The 17,396-nt window shown below is 40.2% G+C and overlaps 1 protein-coding gene across 1 annotated transcript in view; it reads left to right on the top strand.

Moving 5' to 3' along the window:
- Positions 1-17,396, top strand: part of TEK (TEK receptor tyrosine kinase) — a 109,781-nt gene that overhangs the window by 60,213 nt on the left and 32,172 nt on the right. Inside the window, exons 6-11 of the mRNA XM_060100483.1 lie at positions 1,793-1,924; positions 2,615-2,755; positions 5,458-5,586; positions 8,644-8,795; positions 10,763-10,907; positions 16,110-16,271. Of these exons, the coding sequence (XP_059956466.1) occupies positions 1,793-1,924; positions 2,615-2,755; positions 5,458-5,586; positions 8,644-8,795; positions 10,763-10,907; positions 16,110-16,271 (861 nt within the window). The remainder of the gene's footprint in view (positions 1-1,792; positions 1,925-2,614; positions 2,756-5,457; positions 5,587-8,643; positions 8,796-10,762; positions 10,908-16,109; positions 16,272-17,396) is intronic.

Raw genomic sequence — 17,396 nt, 5'->3', positions numbered from 1 at the left:
ATGTTTACTAAAAAATGAGGTACAGTTGAAGGCATTTGTCCATTTCTCATAACTGTAAGGTATCTCTCCAGGTACATTTGAACCCTAGGAATAGTCAGTGCTTAAAGATGTGTATTAAAAATCATACTGGTTATATGTGTAGGATTTCTTTTCGGCGTAAATTCTCTCCATGGCAAAAGATTTCTCAAAAACATTAAGTTTATAAGATTTCTCTCTGTATGCCACGGATCTATGGTTTCCTAAAATACAAAACCACGAGGCTTTTGAAGAAAATAACAGAAGCCTAACTGCATACTTGTTGCTTATCAAGGAACTCTTTTCCTGCCTTCTACATCCCTAAGAGATCACCTTAAGTATTTCCTTGAGCTTAATCCCTTCCTCTTTCCCAGGATTAGGAGTGAAGCTGGGACAGGTCTTCAGATCGGTGCAGGGTTAGAGACATACTTTAATGTAACAGGAGAACCCCTTTCATCTCCAGTGTCTGCTATCATTAGTTTTCATCATGTGAAGATAATCTGTGGCCTGGTCTCAAGAAATCACTAATTGTGCAGAAGTATTTTTCCCTTTATATATTAAGGCATGTAAATATTAGCTTTGAGACATTTTGTAGCTTTATCAATTAAGTGGTTGCCTGTAAGCCTGGGTCTGTGTTGACAGTCTTCCTGATTATTTTAGAGAAAATACTGATAACTAGGAGTTCTTGCCAAAAATATTATAAGCTGTAGGCACAGGTCCAAGTTTACCACCGTGAGACTAATATTCAGGGACAAAGACATTAGTACCTTTCAGAAGAAAAATTAAACTAAATTCCTGACCACAAAGGGTCACCCTACCCCGATCCTCCTGGGCTTTCCTTATCAGAAGGTATCCTAAATAACAATCTGAAATCACCAAGTGCTGGAGAGAAAGAGCCAGGAAATATGAATCTAGAAGCATTTTGCCATTCTTGTACTTTCAATTTTGTATCTTGCTTCATTTCTTATATGTTTTCTACCTGAAAAATATTTGGGGGCTACTAGCTCCTGCTTCCCCTTTTAGCTGTCTTCTGTCTCCACATTCTTTATTTTTTTAATCTTTATTTTATATTGAACTATTTACAATTTTGTGTTAGTTTCAGGTGTACAGCAAAGTGATTCCGTTACATATATACATGGATCTATTCTTTTTCAAATTCTTTTCCCATTTGGGTTATTCTCCACATTGTTTACACTGGAGATTCCCAAACTCTGGCATGCCTCAGAATTATCTGAAACACTTGTGAAGCATAGGTTGCTAGGCTACCTCCAGAGTTTCTCATATAGTAGGTCATTGATGGGAGTCTGGGATTTGCATTTCTAACAGATTCCCAGGTAATAGTGATGCTACTTGTCAGGGGTCACACTTTGAAAACCACTGCTCTTGTCTCTAACATAACTGCAGCTCTCCAAACATGCCGTGTTTTCCTCCCGACCTAGCCTTTGCCCAGAACACGCTCTCCAACCTTATCTTCTTTGTCACTTAGTGGGTCCTGCAGATTCAACACACATACCACCTCCTCTGAGAAGCCCTCATTTATGCCCTATTCCAACCCTAAGGCAGAATTAGGTACTTCTGTCTTTGTCGCTATCATTATTTTCTATCACATGTCTGTCTCCCACATTGGACTCTTAGCTTTTAGAGAGCAGAGATTGTGTTTTATTTATCTTCGTTCACCAGTGCCCACTCACATGACTAACATGTATCAGGTGCTCAATAAAGCTTTGGGGAATGAAGTTGCTCCACTCACCATAGTCTTGTTTTCCTTAAAAAAAAGGATGTGAAGCTCAGAAGTGGGGACGTGAATGTAACCGTGTCTGCACTGCTTGTATGAACAATGGGATCTGCCACGAAGATACTGGAGAATGCATTTGCCCTCCTGGGTTCATGGGGAGAACATGTGAGAAGGGTAAGTCAAAAGTGCTTGATGAGGGGCTTCCCTGGTGGCACAGTGGTTGAGAGTCCGCCTGCTGATGCAGGGGACACGGGTTCATGCCCTGGTCCGGGAAGATCCCACATGCTGCGGAGCGGCTGGGCCCGTGAGCCATGGCCGCTGAGCCTGCGCGTCCGGAGCCTGTGATCTGCAACGGGAGAGGCCACGACAGTGAGAGGCCCCCGTACCACACACACACAAATGCTTGATGAGTAACCTGTGGATTTAAAAAGCCATTGTTGCTGGACCTAGAATTTTTAGATCTGGACGCATTTGAGAATGGAAGCTAAATGGCCTCTGTGAGCCCATATGGTACCTTTGAGTAAATTCCAAAAAGGTGCCCTTTCTTAAAGGCTCTTTATTGTCAACCACTGAAAAGTTGTAATAAGTGTACAAATCTACGACATCTATGATGTGAACGCCACTCCCCAGGTTTGTGCAGTACGCAAACTGCACTACTGGGGGTTGTGCCTGCAGTGTCCTCTCTGTGAGGCAGTTTCATTATCTATAAAATGGGCCATAAGGGTGTGTTTACACTGACAATTCCACAGCTTACATTGGATTATTTTCCATGTTCACTGGTCTAGGAGAGACCCTTAAAAAGAAGAATCCTGCATTTCAAAGGGCTGCCTATTTGCCTCTGAATCATCTTTTTCTCACCCACAGCTTGTGAACTGCACACGTTTGGCAGAACTTGTAAAGAAAGGTGTAGTGGACCAGAGGGATGCAAGTCCTATGTGTTCTGTCTCCCAGACCCCTATGGGTGTTCCTGTGCCACAGGCTGGAAGGGTCTGCAGTGCAATGAAGGTAGGCACCAGTCACACCCCTAAAGAGAAAAGGTTCTAGCAGGTATATCAAGGAGATCCAGCTTGCTGGAAATCATTGTTTAGGACATACCTGGACTGCTCACTCAATTGTCTATTGCTGAATTACAAGGTTTTGAATCAAAGATATCTTCATCCAAAGTTAATTATGCTTTCATGTTAAGACTCTGGACCTCATAGAAAGTGCTCCTTATATACATCACCTGGGGATCTTATTAAAACAGATTCTGATTTCATAGGTCTGGACTGGGGCATGAGGGTCTGCATTTCTAACAAGCTCCGAGGTGATGCTCTTGGTTTTCAGACCACACTTTGAGTTGGAAACCCATAGAAGATTTGTTATCTTCAGTGCATCATAAATATCATTGCTTTTAGGTCAGATCCAGGTAGGATTTGGGATTTGAAAATCGAGGAAGTTAAGGTCTTATCTTCCGTGGACCTTACACAAGCAATACTAACTTCACCTACTCGAAGATTCCTTCTACCCTTTTTAATATATATTTTCCCATTTGGTGAAGCTCAGAGGTATGTGTTTCCCATCTACTTTCCAATAAGCTTTTCACATCAACTATCACACAGTAACTTAACATGAACCTGTGGCCAAATATGCTAGACCTTCCCTAATGAATGCTAATCTGGTGAATTAGGCAGAGCTCAATGGTGTTTCAGTATTTGCCTCACAAAATCAGCTTTTTCCACATCTGGCATTCTTGGGAGCCGTGATGGGGTCTCCAGCCGCTTGATAACAGTGCACTAGGACAGAGCAGTTCAGTAGAAATATAAACAAACCACGTATGTAATTTAAATTATTCTAGTATCCACATTAAAAAAGTAAGAGAAACAGGTGAAATAATTGTAATATTTCAGTTGAAATAATTGTACTATTTCAGTTAACCCAATATATCAAAAATATTACCATAGCAACATGTAATCAATAGAAAAAATATTAATGAGATGTTTTACATTCCTCTTTTCATACTGAGTCTTTGAAATCTCAATTTGGATTAGCCATATTTTAAGAGCTCAATAGCCATCCATGGCTAGCAGCTACCATACTGGACAGCATAGCTCTAGGGGCTTAGAGTAAGAGGACAAAGAGGAGAGTTACACAAAAGTAAGCTTCAACTACCTGCAAAACCTCACTCAGTTCCTTCTAAATGCTGTATCTGCCCCCTGTGGAACACTGAGGGAGCCTTAGCTGTAGAGGAATCCCACATGGTCTCAGAAATGTACACCTTAAAGTAAAAGGTGCCTCCGAGTAGGGGTAGATCCAGTTCCTCCTTAAAGACTATTAAAAAATCATACACAAATTTTTAAAAACATGTGCATATATGAAAACTTTGCTAGGCCCCAGAAGGCATACATGCATGTGAGGAGTCTAGAACATAAGTTTCATTAACTTCATGGTGAATATGTCTCTAGACCCAGATTTATAGGAGTACCTTTATTAACATCCCAGCCCACATCTGGCTCAAGAAATCACTAAGATTTTATGAATTGAGATATTTTAGTGTTCTCCCAGACTCCTTCTTTGGACCTACAATTACATGTATGTTAGACCTTTTGATATTGTCCCTTAGGTCCCTGAGGTTCCAATCATTTTTTTCTTTTTCCCTATCTGTATTCTTCAGACTGAATACCTATTGATCTAGCTTTAAGTTCATTGACTCTTCTGTCATCTCCATTCTGTTGCTACATCCATACAGTGAAATCTTTATTTCAAATATTATGTTTTTCAATTCTAGAATGCCTTTTTGGTTATGTTTTATAGTTTATATTTCTCTGCTGAAATTTCTAATTGTTTCATTTGTTGTGAGCATATTTTCCTTTACTTCACTGAGCATAGTTATTGTAGTTGCTATTTCCAACATCTGGTTCATCCAGGTTGGTCTCTGTTGATTTTCTTTTCCCTTGGGAATGGGTCAGAATTTTCCATTTCTTCTTATGTTGATTGTATTTTGGGCATTGTGAATATTACATTGAGGAGACTTGGAATATGATATATTTCTCTGAAGAATGTTGATTTTGTTTCATTATGTCCTATCAGGCAATCAGCTTGGCATGACTCAAACTGCAAACTCTGACTCTCAGGCATCAACTCAAACCCAGTTCATTCCTTTTAGCCTTAGCTGGGTTGCTTCAAGTCTGCACTTAACATGTGTGGTTCTGGGGTCAGCCAAAGATTTGGGACTTCCTCCCTCTGGCTCTTCCTTTCTAGATTTTCCCTCTCACTTTCCAGAGGCTGTAGTTGCTTTGACTCTGTCCTCTAAGATTCTTCTGTCTGTAAGACTACAGGTTTTCTTTGGGGTCCTAGCTTCCCCACATAATGTCAACTGTACCAACCATTAGACTAAAAGCTGAAAAATGGGGAGCACACCATTCCCATCTTCCAAATTTCAGTTCCCCTCAGAACCTGCATGGTCCCCTCTGTCCCTCCTCCCATCACTCTTCAGTGCTTTCAGGTAGTTGTTTTTAAAATAGAGTTGTTATTTTTGAGAAGGGTGACCTGATAGGAGCTTATTCAACTGTCCTGGAAGCAGAATTCCTCAACCCTTTAACTTCTTGGTAATTCAGATAAATAATACTACTTGGTAGCTTGGAGAAAAGAAGTAAAACTAGCCACCTATACCCTGAGTTTTCCTCCTTCCCTATCTTAACGCTGGTTTTTGATGTCTTTGTTTACAGCATGCCAGCCTGGTTATTATGGACCAGACTGTAAGCTTAGGTGCAGTTGCACCAATGGGGAGATGTGTGATCGGTTCCAAGGATGCCTCTGCTCTCCAGGACACCAAGGGCTCCAGTGTGAGAAAGAAGGTAAAGCAAGGTAACACTGTAGTCAGGGCCAGGTTCAGCATGTCTGAACCAAGCTTTTCTGGCATAATTCTTGCCCCACTAGCCCAAGATTCTTAAACTCCTTCTGTTTCCATCCTGAAGTAGGGAAGAATATATACCATGTTCTAAAGGACAGCTTTCTGAATCTTTTCTATGGACTCTCACACTGGCCTTTCCACTAAGGAATAAACCATATGTTCTTTGTAGCACATTAAGTGATAACTGGCCAGCTGAGAACTCTGCCTTTTGCTTTTGCTCTCTTCTCTAGGACCAGCCTTTTCTCTGGATATCCACAACAGTGGAAGAATTATGTGGAAGGGATTTGGATAAAAGATATTTTTAAAAAGAAAGATATAATGAAAGGAAAAAAATGAAAAATATTATCCTCAAAATGAAGTTTTAAATAATTCTAGTTCAGAATTACCGTAGAGCAGAAGTCAGCAAACACTGACCCACAGACAAAATCTGGTGTACTATTTTTTTTAATAAATTTATTTTATCTATTTATTTATTTTTGGCTGTGCTGGGTCTTTGTTGCTGTGCATGTGAGGCAAGCGGGGGCTACTCTTTGTTGCGGTGCGTGGGCTTCTCATTGCAGTGGCTTCTCTGGTTGCAGAGCATGGGCTCTAGGCATGTGGGCTTCAGTAGTTGTGGCTCCTGGCTCTAGAGCTCAGGTTAAGTAGTTGTGGCGCATGTGCTTAGTTGCTCTGCAGCACGTGGGATCTTCCCGGACCAGGGCTCGAACCGATGTCCCCTGAATTGGTAGGCGGATTCTTAACCACTGTGCCACCAGGGAAGTCCCTTGTGTACTTTTTTTTTAAACAGTTTTATTGAGGTATAATTTTTATACCATGAAGTGTTCATCCCTTTAAAACGTAAAATTGAATGCTTTTACAGAGTTGTGCAACCAACACCATAATCTAGAATGTTTTCATTTTACCAAAAGAAAGTGTGTACCTATTAGCAGTAACTCCCATTCTTTCCTCCTCCCAGCACCTGGCAGCCATTAAGTTACTCTCTGCCTGTACAGATTTACTTATTCTTGATATTCCCTATTCTATAAATAGCATCACACAATACATAGTCTTTTGTGGCTGGCTTTTCTCACTTACCATACTTTTTTTGAGGTTTATCTGTATTGTAGCACATGTCAGTATGTATCTCATTCCTTTTTATTGCCCAACCATCTATCTGTTCTCATAAAAAAAAATTATTGGAATACAGCCATGCCCATTTGTTTACAATATATCGTGTAAGGTTGCTCTTACACAACAGGGTTGAGGAGTTACCACGGAGAACATATGGCTTGCAAAGCTGAAAATATTTATTATCTTGTCCTTTCAAGAAAGTTTGCTAATGCTTACCCTAGAATATACTTTTTAAAATCTGAAGAAGCATACTTCCAAAATTTAAAAATAATAAACATATATTACTTTTTCAGTCAAATATAAATAACATATGTCCAGTGAAATCTACACTCAGAGTAATAAGACATTTATGGTCTTCTGCCTGTGAGTTTTAAAAATCAGAACAAATATGTGGGGAAATACCAACTGTTTTCTCAAAGGATTTAGCTTGTCAGCTTTATACTTTCTCCTCTTCCCCAGCGTTTGGACTTTGTTACAGGGCGGGAATCTGGGAGGGTCTAGGAAGGGAAGGAAAGGCTATGGGCCAGAACATGGATTGAAAGTGGGCAATAAACAAGCTTAATGATTTGGATTTTCTGCACCACTTCCTCCTTTCTGTTCCAAGGCTGATGTTACAAAAAGTGTGAGAATCTCAAACTTAGAACCAGGTTCCGGGCTTCTGAGGAGCAGCTCCTTTTCCCTCACACCCTTTTCCACCCTCTAGCTGTTCCTCCACCCCCATCCAGCTGCAGAAACTGCAAGGGGACAATGAAGGAAAGATATGGTGTGAAAATGTCAAAGCACGTTGAAGAATTCCGATGGCAATAATTATGTAGGCTGAACAGTCTGGCAAATTTTCTAATCACAATCTCTCCAAGTCTGCAGATACATCAAGGAATTATCTTTGTGGCTATTAGATCTTTTTCCCTCCTGTTCCATACACTTCACCTGTTTCATTCGAGGCCTGAGAAATAGGATATCAATATAAAATATCAATATTGATGTGTTTACCTTGACCCACCGCTGATATGGAACAGCATGTAGATGACTGCTGTTCTTTTTTGCTGGAAAGGACTAAGCCACTTTTCCAATGTTTCCCTTATTTGCTTTAAGTGCATCTCTGTCTCCTACATTCTTTACTAAGTGTTGGACTGTTTTCAGTCACGTCTTACATTTAGTTACACATGTTCCAAAATTCTCTAAGACCTTACAGTTCAGAATAAAATTGTTATATTTCAGGATTATTCATTCTCTACTCTGCAGATAATAAGCAAGGGCTCCTGATACCTTTGTTGATACCAGAGACATTTTTTCCTTTCCATATTGGCAGCAGTATTTTTTATTTGGCTATTGATGGGAAATTGATTTGGGGGAGTTTTATTCCACTTTACTTCTTCAATGTAAATGTGAATATAATTAATCATCGGCCACTTGCAGACTTCCCAATTAATGAGACATCTCTCAGATATCAAAACTTGACATATTGTTGATCGGCAGTATTGGGGGCTTGCAGAGTGAAAGAAGAACTAGTTTTTGTTTTTGTAAAAAAAATTCCCTTAAAAAGCAAGAGGGGGAGTGGACAGTAAGATCTGCAGAGATGTGGTGCTGATGATTTTTTCAGTATTGAGACTGTATCTCCTAGGTCCACTGAGAAAGTACATCATTATGGCCAAAGAGTGTGAATTCTGGAGTCATAAAGATCTGAGCTTGAACCTGAACTCAGAGCCTCAGTCTCCTCATCTTTAAAATGGGAATAGCACCCACCCCACAAGTTTATCATGTGATGATAAAACAATATAATATTTGCCAAGTTCTTGCCCAGTGCATGACTTACTAAACGGTAGCTACTTTTATTATTTCTATTTCTGCTGTGTTAAAGATTAGATTTCACAGTGCTCTTTCCTTCATTCAGGCATGCCAAGGATGACCCCAAAGATAGAGGATTTGCCAGATCACATAGAAGTAAACAGTGGTAAATTTAACCCCATCTGCAAAGCATCTGGCTGGCCGCTACCTGCTAATGAAGAAATGACCCTGGTGAAGCCAGATGGGACAGTGCTCCATGTAAGAGTTATTCTTTTTCTTTTCTTCTGTAGAACAAATTATAGCCTTTTTATAAATTGAAGTATAGTTGATTTACAATGTTGTGTTAGTTTCAGGTGTACAGCAAAGTAATTCAGTTATACATATATATTTCTTTCAGATTCTTTTCCATTATAAGTTATTACAAGATATTGAATGTAGTTCCCTGTTATACAGTAAATCCTTGTTGTTTATCTATTTTATATATAGTAGTTTGTATCTGCTAGTCCCAAGCTCCTTATTTATCCCTCCCCTTCCCCCTTTTCCCTTTGGTAACCATAAGTTTGTTTTCTAAACCATAAGTTTGTTTTCTATGTCTATGAGTCTGTTTCTGCTTCATACATAAGTTCATTTGTGTCATGTTTTAGATTCCACATATAAGGGATATCATATGATATTTGTATTTCTCTGTCTGATTTACTTCACTTAGTATGATAATCTCTAGGTCCATCCATGTTTCTGTGAATGGCATTATTTCATTTTTTATGGCTGAGTAATATTCCATTGTATAAATATACCACATCTTCTTTATCCATTCATCTGTCAGTGGACATTTAGGTTGCTTCCATGTCTTGGCTACTGAAAATAGTGCTGCAATGAACATTGGGGTGCATGTATCTTTTCGAATTGTAGTTTTCTCCAGATATATGCCCAGGAGTAAGATTGCAGGATCATACAGGAGCTCTATTTTTGGTTTTCTAAGGAACCTCCATACTGTTCTACATAGTGGCTGTATTCTTAATCTGACCTCCTTATACTACTAGATATTTTCAGTGTAGCACTCACCCTGCTAAAGGCTGGATTCCATTCATGGCTTGCATCCTCCTAAGCTAGGGTGTTGTTAGCTTTGACAAAAAGCAGAGGAGAGTTCAGCATAATCCATTTGACGCTAGATAGACCTGATCCCACACCTCCAATCCAGAAACTATGATCCACAGAATCCCTTAGGTCTGAATACATACCTTGGGTCTCTGCCTCTGCACTTTGTCCTCACTGTTGGTGTCCACCACTGGTTAGGGTGCTATCACAGCATTCTTCTTTGCTGGAAAGGAATAAGCTACTTTTCCGATATGTTTCCCTTCCCTGTCCCAACAATCCCAAATGCAGCAGAGACAGGAACTACCTCAAATTTCTCTGTGTCACAAGTGATCTTCAGGAAATTGATGTATTTTCTTATCTAAGATTTTGAAATAGTTATCTTATTTTTCTCTCAAAGCTGACTGAAAATCAACTTGACCAGAAGGCAGATCCAAATGACCTCTTGAGGGCAGGATATGTAGAATGTTCACACATCAGATGTCCCTGATTCCACTCAAATAATCCATTAGGTAGTAGAAGCCAACTGACAGCTTCCAAAATCTTGTTGGCGTATCCATGAGTCAGTGGAAGTCACAGCTACCATCTAGTGAGGGCTGACCATACTATACACATCTTACTTTACATTACCTGTCCTCTTTTTGCAGAAGTGGAAACTGGCTGCGTGAAGTTAAGTAACTAAGGAATTGGTCAGAAGTGGCAGAGCTGGGATGTGAACTCAGGTCTATGTGTCTGCTGAGCCCTGACTTTTTCCACAATACCATACTCGGCAGCCCCTCAAACACTTTAAGAAGCCATTTTGTCTTCTCACCCAACCATCTCTGTATTGGACCAGAAAGGAACAAATGTTACCAGAAGCAGTTTAGAAGGACTTAGACTCTTTGCTTGGAAGTGTTTGCCCCACACTCCCAAACACACAAATACAACAGCAGGATCTGCGAGGGCATCAATCCAACGTAAACTTTCAGGGCTACTACAATAGCTTTGGAAATAAGCCAATGCTTATACAAGCATTGCAATGATCTTCTTAATCTCCCCTAGAAAACTCCTTATTTAACAATGCGATGGGGTCAGTGTTAAGAACCTTTGTGTTTATACATATCTAGAAGCTTTTTTTTTTTTGACCTTTCCAGCCGAAAGACTTTAACCACACGGGTCATCTCTCAGTGGCCACCTTCACGATCCACCGGATCCTGCCCCCTGACTCAGGAGTCTGGGTTTGCAGTGTGAACACGGTGGCTGGGATGGTGGAAAAGCCTTTCAACCTTTCTGTTAAAGGTAAGGTCCATTTTCCAGGGAAAGAGGTTGTAAACTTGATGGTGCTGTGTTTATGTATCACTGGGTGCTGCTTCTAAACAGAAATGCTCTCTGACCACTAAAATGCCTTTTGGATGTTCTCCAGGATACTAAGCCTTAAAAAAAAATTATGTGCATTAAAATGGAAAGGAGGGATTAAGTTTATGACCTTTGGAGTTACATAGACCTGGGTTTGATTTTCATTGCTAACAGCTAGTAAACTTGGGTGTGGCCCTGAGCAAATGAACTTGACCTCTCTGAGCCTTTCTTTATTTGTAAACACAGCTTAGTTTATCTACCACTCAGGGTTATTGAGAAGATTTGTTAAATAGTGGAATTGTGTCTGGCATAAAGTGTCTGGTAGTGATTTTATTTTGTAAAAAGTTTAACCTTATCATTGTCGTGACTTCCTATTCACTGTAGAGAATAATTTGGAGAATCTTCATTTTGAGGACTACTCACTTAATATGAAGCCCAGGCTATGCTATACAATTAACATGAATGATTTTCTCCCATATTCAGAGTTCTGAATATTCTTCCTACTATGAATTAGTATTTCAAAATTCAGAGTTATTCTAAGTGGATGCGTGTACCTTTGAGGCTTGCAGGGAAGAAATAAAGTGGAAGTAAATCCAAGTTAGCTTGGTTGGTGTACAAAGATACAACAAAGAATTTTAAATTTGGAAGTTACTTTTTAATCCATTTAGACAAAAACAGCTAACAACTCTGTGGTATATACTCTAGAAAGGCACTGAGCTAAGTGCTTATTCATCTTATTTAAATTTTATGAGTACAATGTACAGTAGTATTGTTATCCCCACTTTATCTTTCAATAAACAGGTTCAGAAGGTTTAGGTGACTTGTCTAAGGTAACACATCTGGCAAACAGCCAATCTTAGTTTTGAACCTGGTCTTGACTCTAAACCCTGCATCATCTTTTGTAGATCATTTTGCTTTCTGAGACTCTTGTGTTACAGATAAGGAAGCAAGATAACAGAAGCTGATTAGTATGTAAACTATTTCACTACCTGATTAGGAATCTTTGGGTGATCCCAGAGGTAATTTCTGTAAATGAACTGAATGTAATCACCCAGAGCATAATTTTTTTAAAAAAAGGTCAAGAATAGTAGGAGCATAAATACAGCCTCATAGAGTTGGATTCTCTGCCCTGAGAACCCATATAAAACACCTCAGAATCTTTAATATTTTTTTGGATTACTGGAAAATCCCAGATCTATTTTATTCAGTAGAACATTAACACGATCAAAATAATTTCTTACATCATACATGTTCTTGGAAGAAAGGAAATGATATACAGACAAGACAAATTATGTTATTTTTAAGCTTCTTGAAATGTTTGCTGCCCATAGAAAGTAAATAATAATAAGTAAAAAACCATGGTGCTAAGATTCAGAAGAGTTACTGATTCTAATTTTATTTATTTATTTATTCTTTATTTATTTATTTATTTTGCCGTACGCGGGCCTGTCACTGTTGTGGCCTCTCCCGTTGCGGAGCACAGGCTCCGGATGCACAGGCTTAGCGGCCATGGCTCACGTGCCCAGCCACTCTGCGGCATGTGGGATCCTCCCGGACCGGGGCACGAACCTGTGTCCCCTGCATCAGCAGGTGGACTCTCAACCACTGCGCCACCAGGGAAGCCCCTAATTTTTATTTTTTAAATAAAAGACACAGCACACAACATCAGTGCACAGAAACCTCTCTAGTTCTAAGTCACTGATGCCTCTTCACTGTCATATTGACAGATATAAAATGGAAATAGCCATTAGGTAAATTAAGCAGTGTCTTTAATCATAGTATTTAAAAAAAAAATAGATACAGAGATACAGTTGCCCTTCAGTATCTGTAGGGGATTGGTTCTAGGACCTCCCTGTATACCAAACTCCATTGATGCTCAAGTCCCTTATATAAAATGGCATAGTATTTGCGTTCAACCTACGCACATCCTCCTATATATGTTGAATCATCTCTAGATTACTTAAACAATAGTCCCCCCTTATCTGTGGTTTCACTTTCCACGATTTAAGTTACCCACGGTCAACTGCAGCCCAAAAAATTAAATGGAAAATTCCAGAAATAAACAATTCATAAGTTTTAAATTGTGTACTGTTCTGAGCAGCATAATGAAATCTCACACTGTTCCACTCCATCCTGCCAGGGATGTGAATCCTCCCTTTGTCTCGTGCATGCCACCCATTAGTCACTTAGAAGATGTCTAAGTTACCATATCATCTGTCATGGTATCACAGTGCTTACGTTCAAGTAACCTTTATTTAACCTAATGTGATGCTGGCAATTTGAATATTCCCTTACTGTGCCTAATTTATAAGTTAAATTTTACCATATGTATGTATGTATAGGAAAAAGCATAGTGTATATAGGGTTTGGTACTGTCTGCAGTTTCAGGCATCCACTGGGGTCTTTGAATATATCAACTGAAGATAAGGGGGACTATTGTAACACCTAATACAATGTAAATACTATGTAAATAGTAACTATAATGTAAATACTTTGTAAATAGTTGCTGGCACATGGCAAATTTCAAGTTTTGCTTTTTAGAACTTTCTGGAGTTTTTTTAAATTTTCCCCCTGAATGTTGATCTGCTCTTGGTTGAATCTGCAGATGCAGAACCTGAATACAGAAGGCTGACTGTACTAGACTTTACTACCAGAGTACATACTGGAGCAACCACTTTGGAAAACTGGCAATATATATTAAAGCTAAGCATACACCTACACTGTGACCTGATAATTCTACACCTAGGTTTATGCTCAAAAGAAATGAGTGCATATGTTAAAAGCAAATAATCTTCAGTAATGTTCTGAGGAGTTTTATTCCTAATAGCCCAAATATCCATCAACGTTAGAAAGGATAAGTAAATTGTGTTATATTCATAGGTAATAGTTTGCTAGGGCTGCTGTAGCAAAGTACCCTAGACTGAGTGGCTCAAACAACAGAAATTAGGGGCTTCCCTGGTGGCGCAGTGGTTGAGAGTCCGCCTGCCGATGCAGGGGACGCGGGTTCGTGCCCCGGTCCGGGAAGATCCCACATGCCGCGGAGCGGCTGGGCCTGTGAGCCATGGCCGCTGAGCCTGCGCGTCTGGAGCCTGTGCTCCACAACGGGAGAGGCCACAACAGTGAGAGGCCCGCATACCGCAAAAAAACAAAAAAACAGAAATTAATTTTCTCGATGTTCTGGAGGCTAGATGATCAAAGTAATCTGACCTTGATCTGAGATCAAGGTGTTGGCAGAGTGAGTTTCTTCTGAGGCCTTGCTCCTTGGCTTGTAGACAGCTGTCTTCTCCCTGTATCTTCTCATGGTCTTCCTTCTGTGTGTGTGTCCTAATTTAATCTTCTTATAAGGACAACAGTCATATTGGATTAGGAATGACTGTAGACCTCATTGTAACTTAATTTCTTCTTTAAAGACCCTATCTCCAAATATAGGTACTGTTTATAGAGTGCAAGGGAGAAAGGAACAAGTCAAAAGAGAAAAATGATATTGGATGAGGTAGGAAGTATCTAACGTGTCCCTTAATGACCCCTGCCTTGTGGAATTCATGACCTTGTGTAATCGCTTCCCCTTGCATGTGAGCTGGACCCAGCAACCCTCCTCTCATACAGGAAGAGTGATGTGCAGGGCTGGCTTCATGGGATTATGACCTGTCCACACAGGGCCCTGCACTTGGTTTAATGTTCTATTGTCTTCAACTTGAAATTTTATCTTTGACTTTCGTAAGTGAAGTCCAGTGACACAATGGAGTGTGCGCATGAGCAGAAGAGATAGAATCACTATCTGTCTTCTTTCTTGGCCACCCCATTCCCATAAGTGTTCTTGATGACCCAGGGCACAGGATTCTGGTGGACCTCTGATTCATGGGAGCTCAGTTAAGACTCAAAGCAAGTACAAAGTTAGTTGGGCTACTTCTACAATTGAATAAATGGGGGTACTGACAGCCTGACAAGATGTCCTTTCCTTTCAAACCAGAACTTGCTTAATATTGTGGACATACTATAAATCTGTTTATATACTGTGGCCCTTAGGAAGGCCACAAACCACTGTAATATCCAAGAATTTTTCTTTCCCCAAGAACCAATTTTCACCTTGTTGGGAGTGCTTTTTCAGTCCCATTGGGAATACATGGTCTTTGAGATGGGGAGATTATTCTGGATTATCTGGGTGAACCCACTCTAATCACAGGAGTCTTTAAAGACTGTCAGAAAGAGATCTCACAATGGAAGAAGGGTCAGAGACACATGACTTTGTTGTCTTTGAAGATGGAGGAAGGGACCATGAGTCAAGGAATACAGATGTTTTTTAGAAGCTGAAAAGAAGGAAACAAATTCTCCCTTAGAACCTCCAGAAAGGAACACAGCCCTTGTTAACACCTTAATCTTAGCCCGGTGAGACCCATGTCTGACTTCTGACCTCCGGAGCTGTAAGAGAATAAATTGATGTTGTTCTAAGCAGAGAGAGACAGACAGACAGAAAGACAGGCTTAGTCTGGTGGTCTAGTAGGAAGACTGGTATTCAATAATCACACCAAATCACTAAGAATAATAAATTCTGAAAATTGCAGTGAAGGAAAAGGTTCTGTGGAAGGGTATGACACGTGAGCCTAACCAAGGTTCTGGGATAGCCCCTGTGAGGAAGTCACATGAGAGCTGAGAGATGAATGATGAGTAAGAGTTAACTGCAGAATCATGGGAAGTGTATACCATTCCTTGCAGGAGAACAGCCTCAACAAAGAACCGGAGACAGAAAGGAGCCTGGTGCATTGTTAGTTGAATGAACTGAAAGGTCACTGGGACTGGAGGGTATTAGGTGAGGGAACGAGGAAGCTGAAGAAGAGGCAGGGGCTCTATCGTCCCTGGCAGGTCTTGGTATGAATTTTAGATTTTATTTGAAACATAGTGGAAACCCATTGAAAGGTCTTGAGCAGAGGGGTGCTCGTATTTTAAGAAAGCACTTTGTGGATAGTGAGTTGGAGGGGCAAGAGCAAACCAGGAGATCACAGAGACGGCAACTACATGGAACCTGAGCAGAGAACGCTAAGAGGGCTTTGTTGGGAGTGTAAAGGTACTCATCCTCTACCCCCATCTCAGAACAGCAGTAAAACCCCAAAGTGTAAGGACTGATCTGATTCTTGACACTTTATTTAGTTCTTCCAAAGCCCTTGAATGCCCCAAACGTGATTGACACCGGACATAACTTTGCTGTCATCAACATCAGCTCTGAGCCTTACTTTGGGGATGGACCAATCAAATCCAAGAAGCTTCTCTACAAACCTGTTAATCATTATGAGGCTTGGCGGCATATTCAAGGTAAGGTTTGGAAAGGAAAGGCTCCAGCTGGAGATGGGGCACCACGAAAAAATAATTTTTCCCCAAATATAGAAATCCTCTCTCCCAGTCTCAACCCTCTACCCCAAGGTAGGGGCTGTAGCAGTGGATTCCATTTCAGAGTATTCAAGAAGGAGTTGGGGGTCAGGAGGTGGTCCTCTGAGTTCTGGGGCTATCTTTTCGGAAGTCATGATGTAAAATGGGACACAGAACACGCCTGTGTCAGGAGTTACTATCTGCATCAATATTTTCTATCCAGGCTTCTCTGGATCTCTAATCCCTTTTTGACTCTATCTTGCTTGGTCATGGTGAAAGATACAAGTTTATGTCATGAATATGGTAAGAGGAAAATCCAGGGCCTGCTGGAAAGGCAGAGACTTAATTTGCTTACATCTGAAGGGTGATTGTTCCTGCTGTATCAAGTTTATTGTTTTTAGTATTTGAGTCTTGCCCTGCCTGCAGGCTCCTAACTCACAGAGGTTTTGAGAGGACTTTGGACCAGAGTGTTTGGGCTGTGGCAGGAAGAGGAGAGGATGTGGGCAAAGAGAGGTACATGCCCCTCCCCCAACTTTTGGGAAAAACACCCCAAAATGTAATAAAATGTCAAAAGTTCATGCAGTTAAATTTATTTATTTGTAAATTAAATTTATTTTGAAACACAAATGACAGTTCTGTTTGTTGCATGATGATGTAAAAATCACATTTTTTTAAAAAAGAAAGCTGAGCATCATCTATTGAGCCAGCTGCTTTAATTGCACCATCTTATAGCGAGACCTGCCACTGTCATGCTTGTAGGGAATGTGCAGCCCTCCACCAGTACTTTAGTCTCACTATGCCTGTGACTTCCTAAAAAGCGCCCTCTACCCATGAGATGTCGATAATCAAAGTTACAAAAAAGGAGAAGAAAAAGAGGGTTTTTGGCTTAATAATACTAGCTGATTTGGGTATATTGAATAATGTCTTGGTATCATTACTGAGCTCTTAACATTCTTTTAAAGATTCAGCCAAAATTCAGAATCCCAGCAACATAAGGCTGATTTAATGGATTGCTGTTTCTGTTGTGGATGGCTAGGTCTTTTTAAAAAGCAGCTTTTAAAAAAAACATGG

This window comes from Mesoplodon densirostris, chromosome 6 (genome assembly GCF_025265405.1).
Source record: "Mesoplodon densirostris isolate mMesDen1 chromosome 6, mMesDen1 primary haplotype, whole genome shotgun sequence".
Taxonomy (NCBI): domain Eukaryota; kingdom Metazoa; phylum Chordata; class Mammalia; order Artiodactyla; family Ziphiidae; genus Mesoplodon; species Mesoplodon densirostris.
This window is presented reverse-complemented; position numbering and strand designations above follow the sequence as displayed.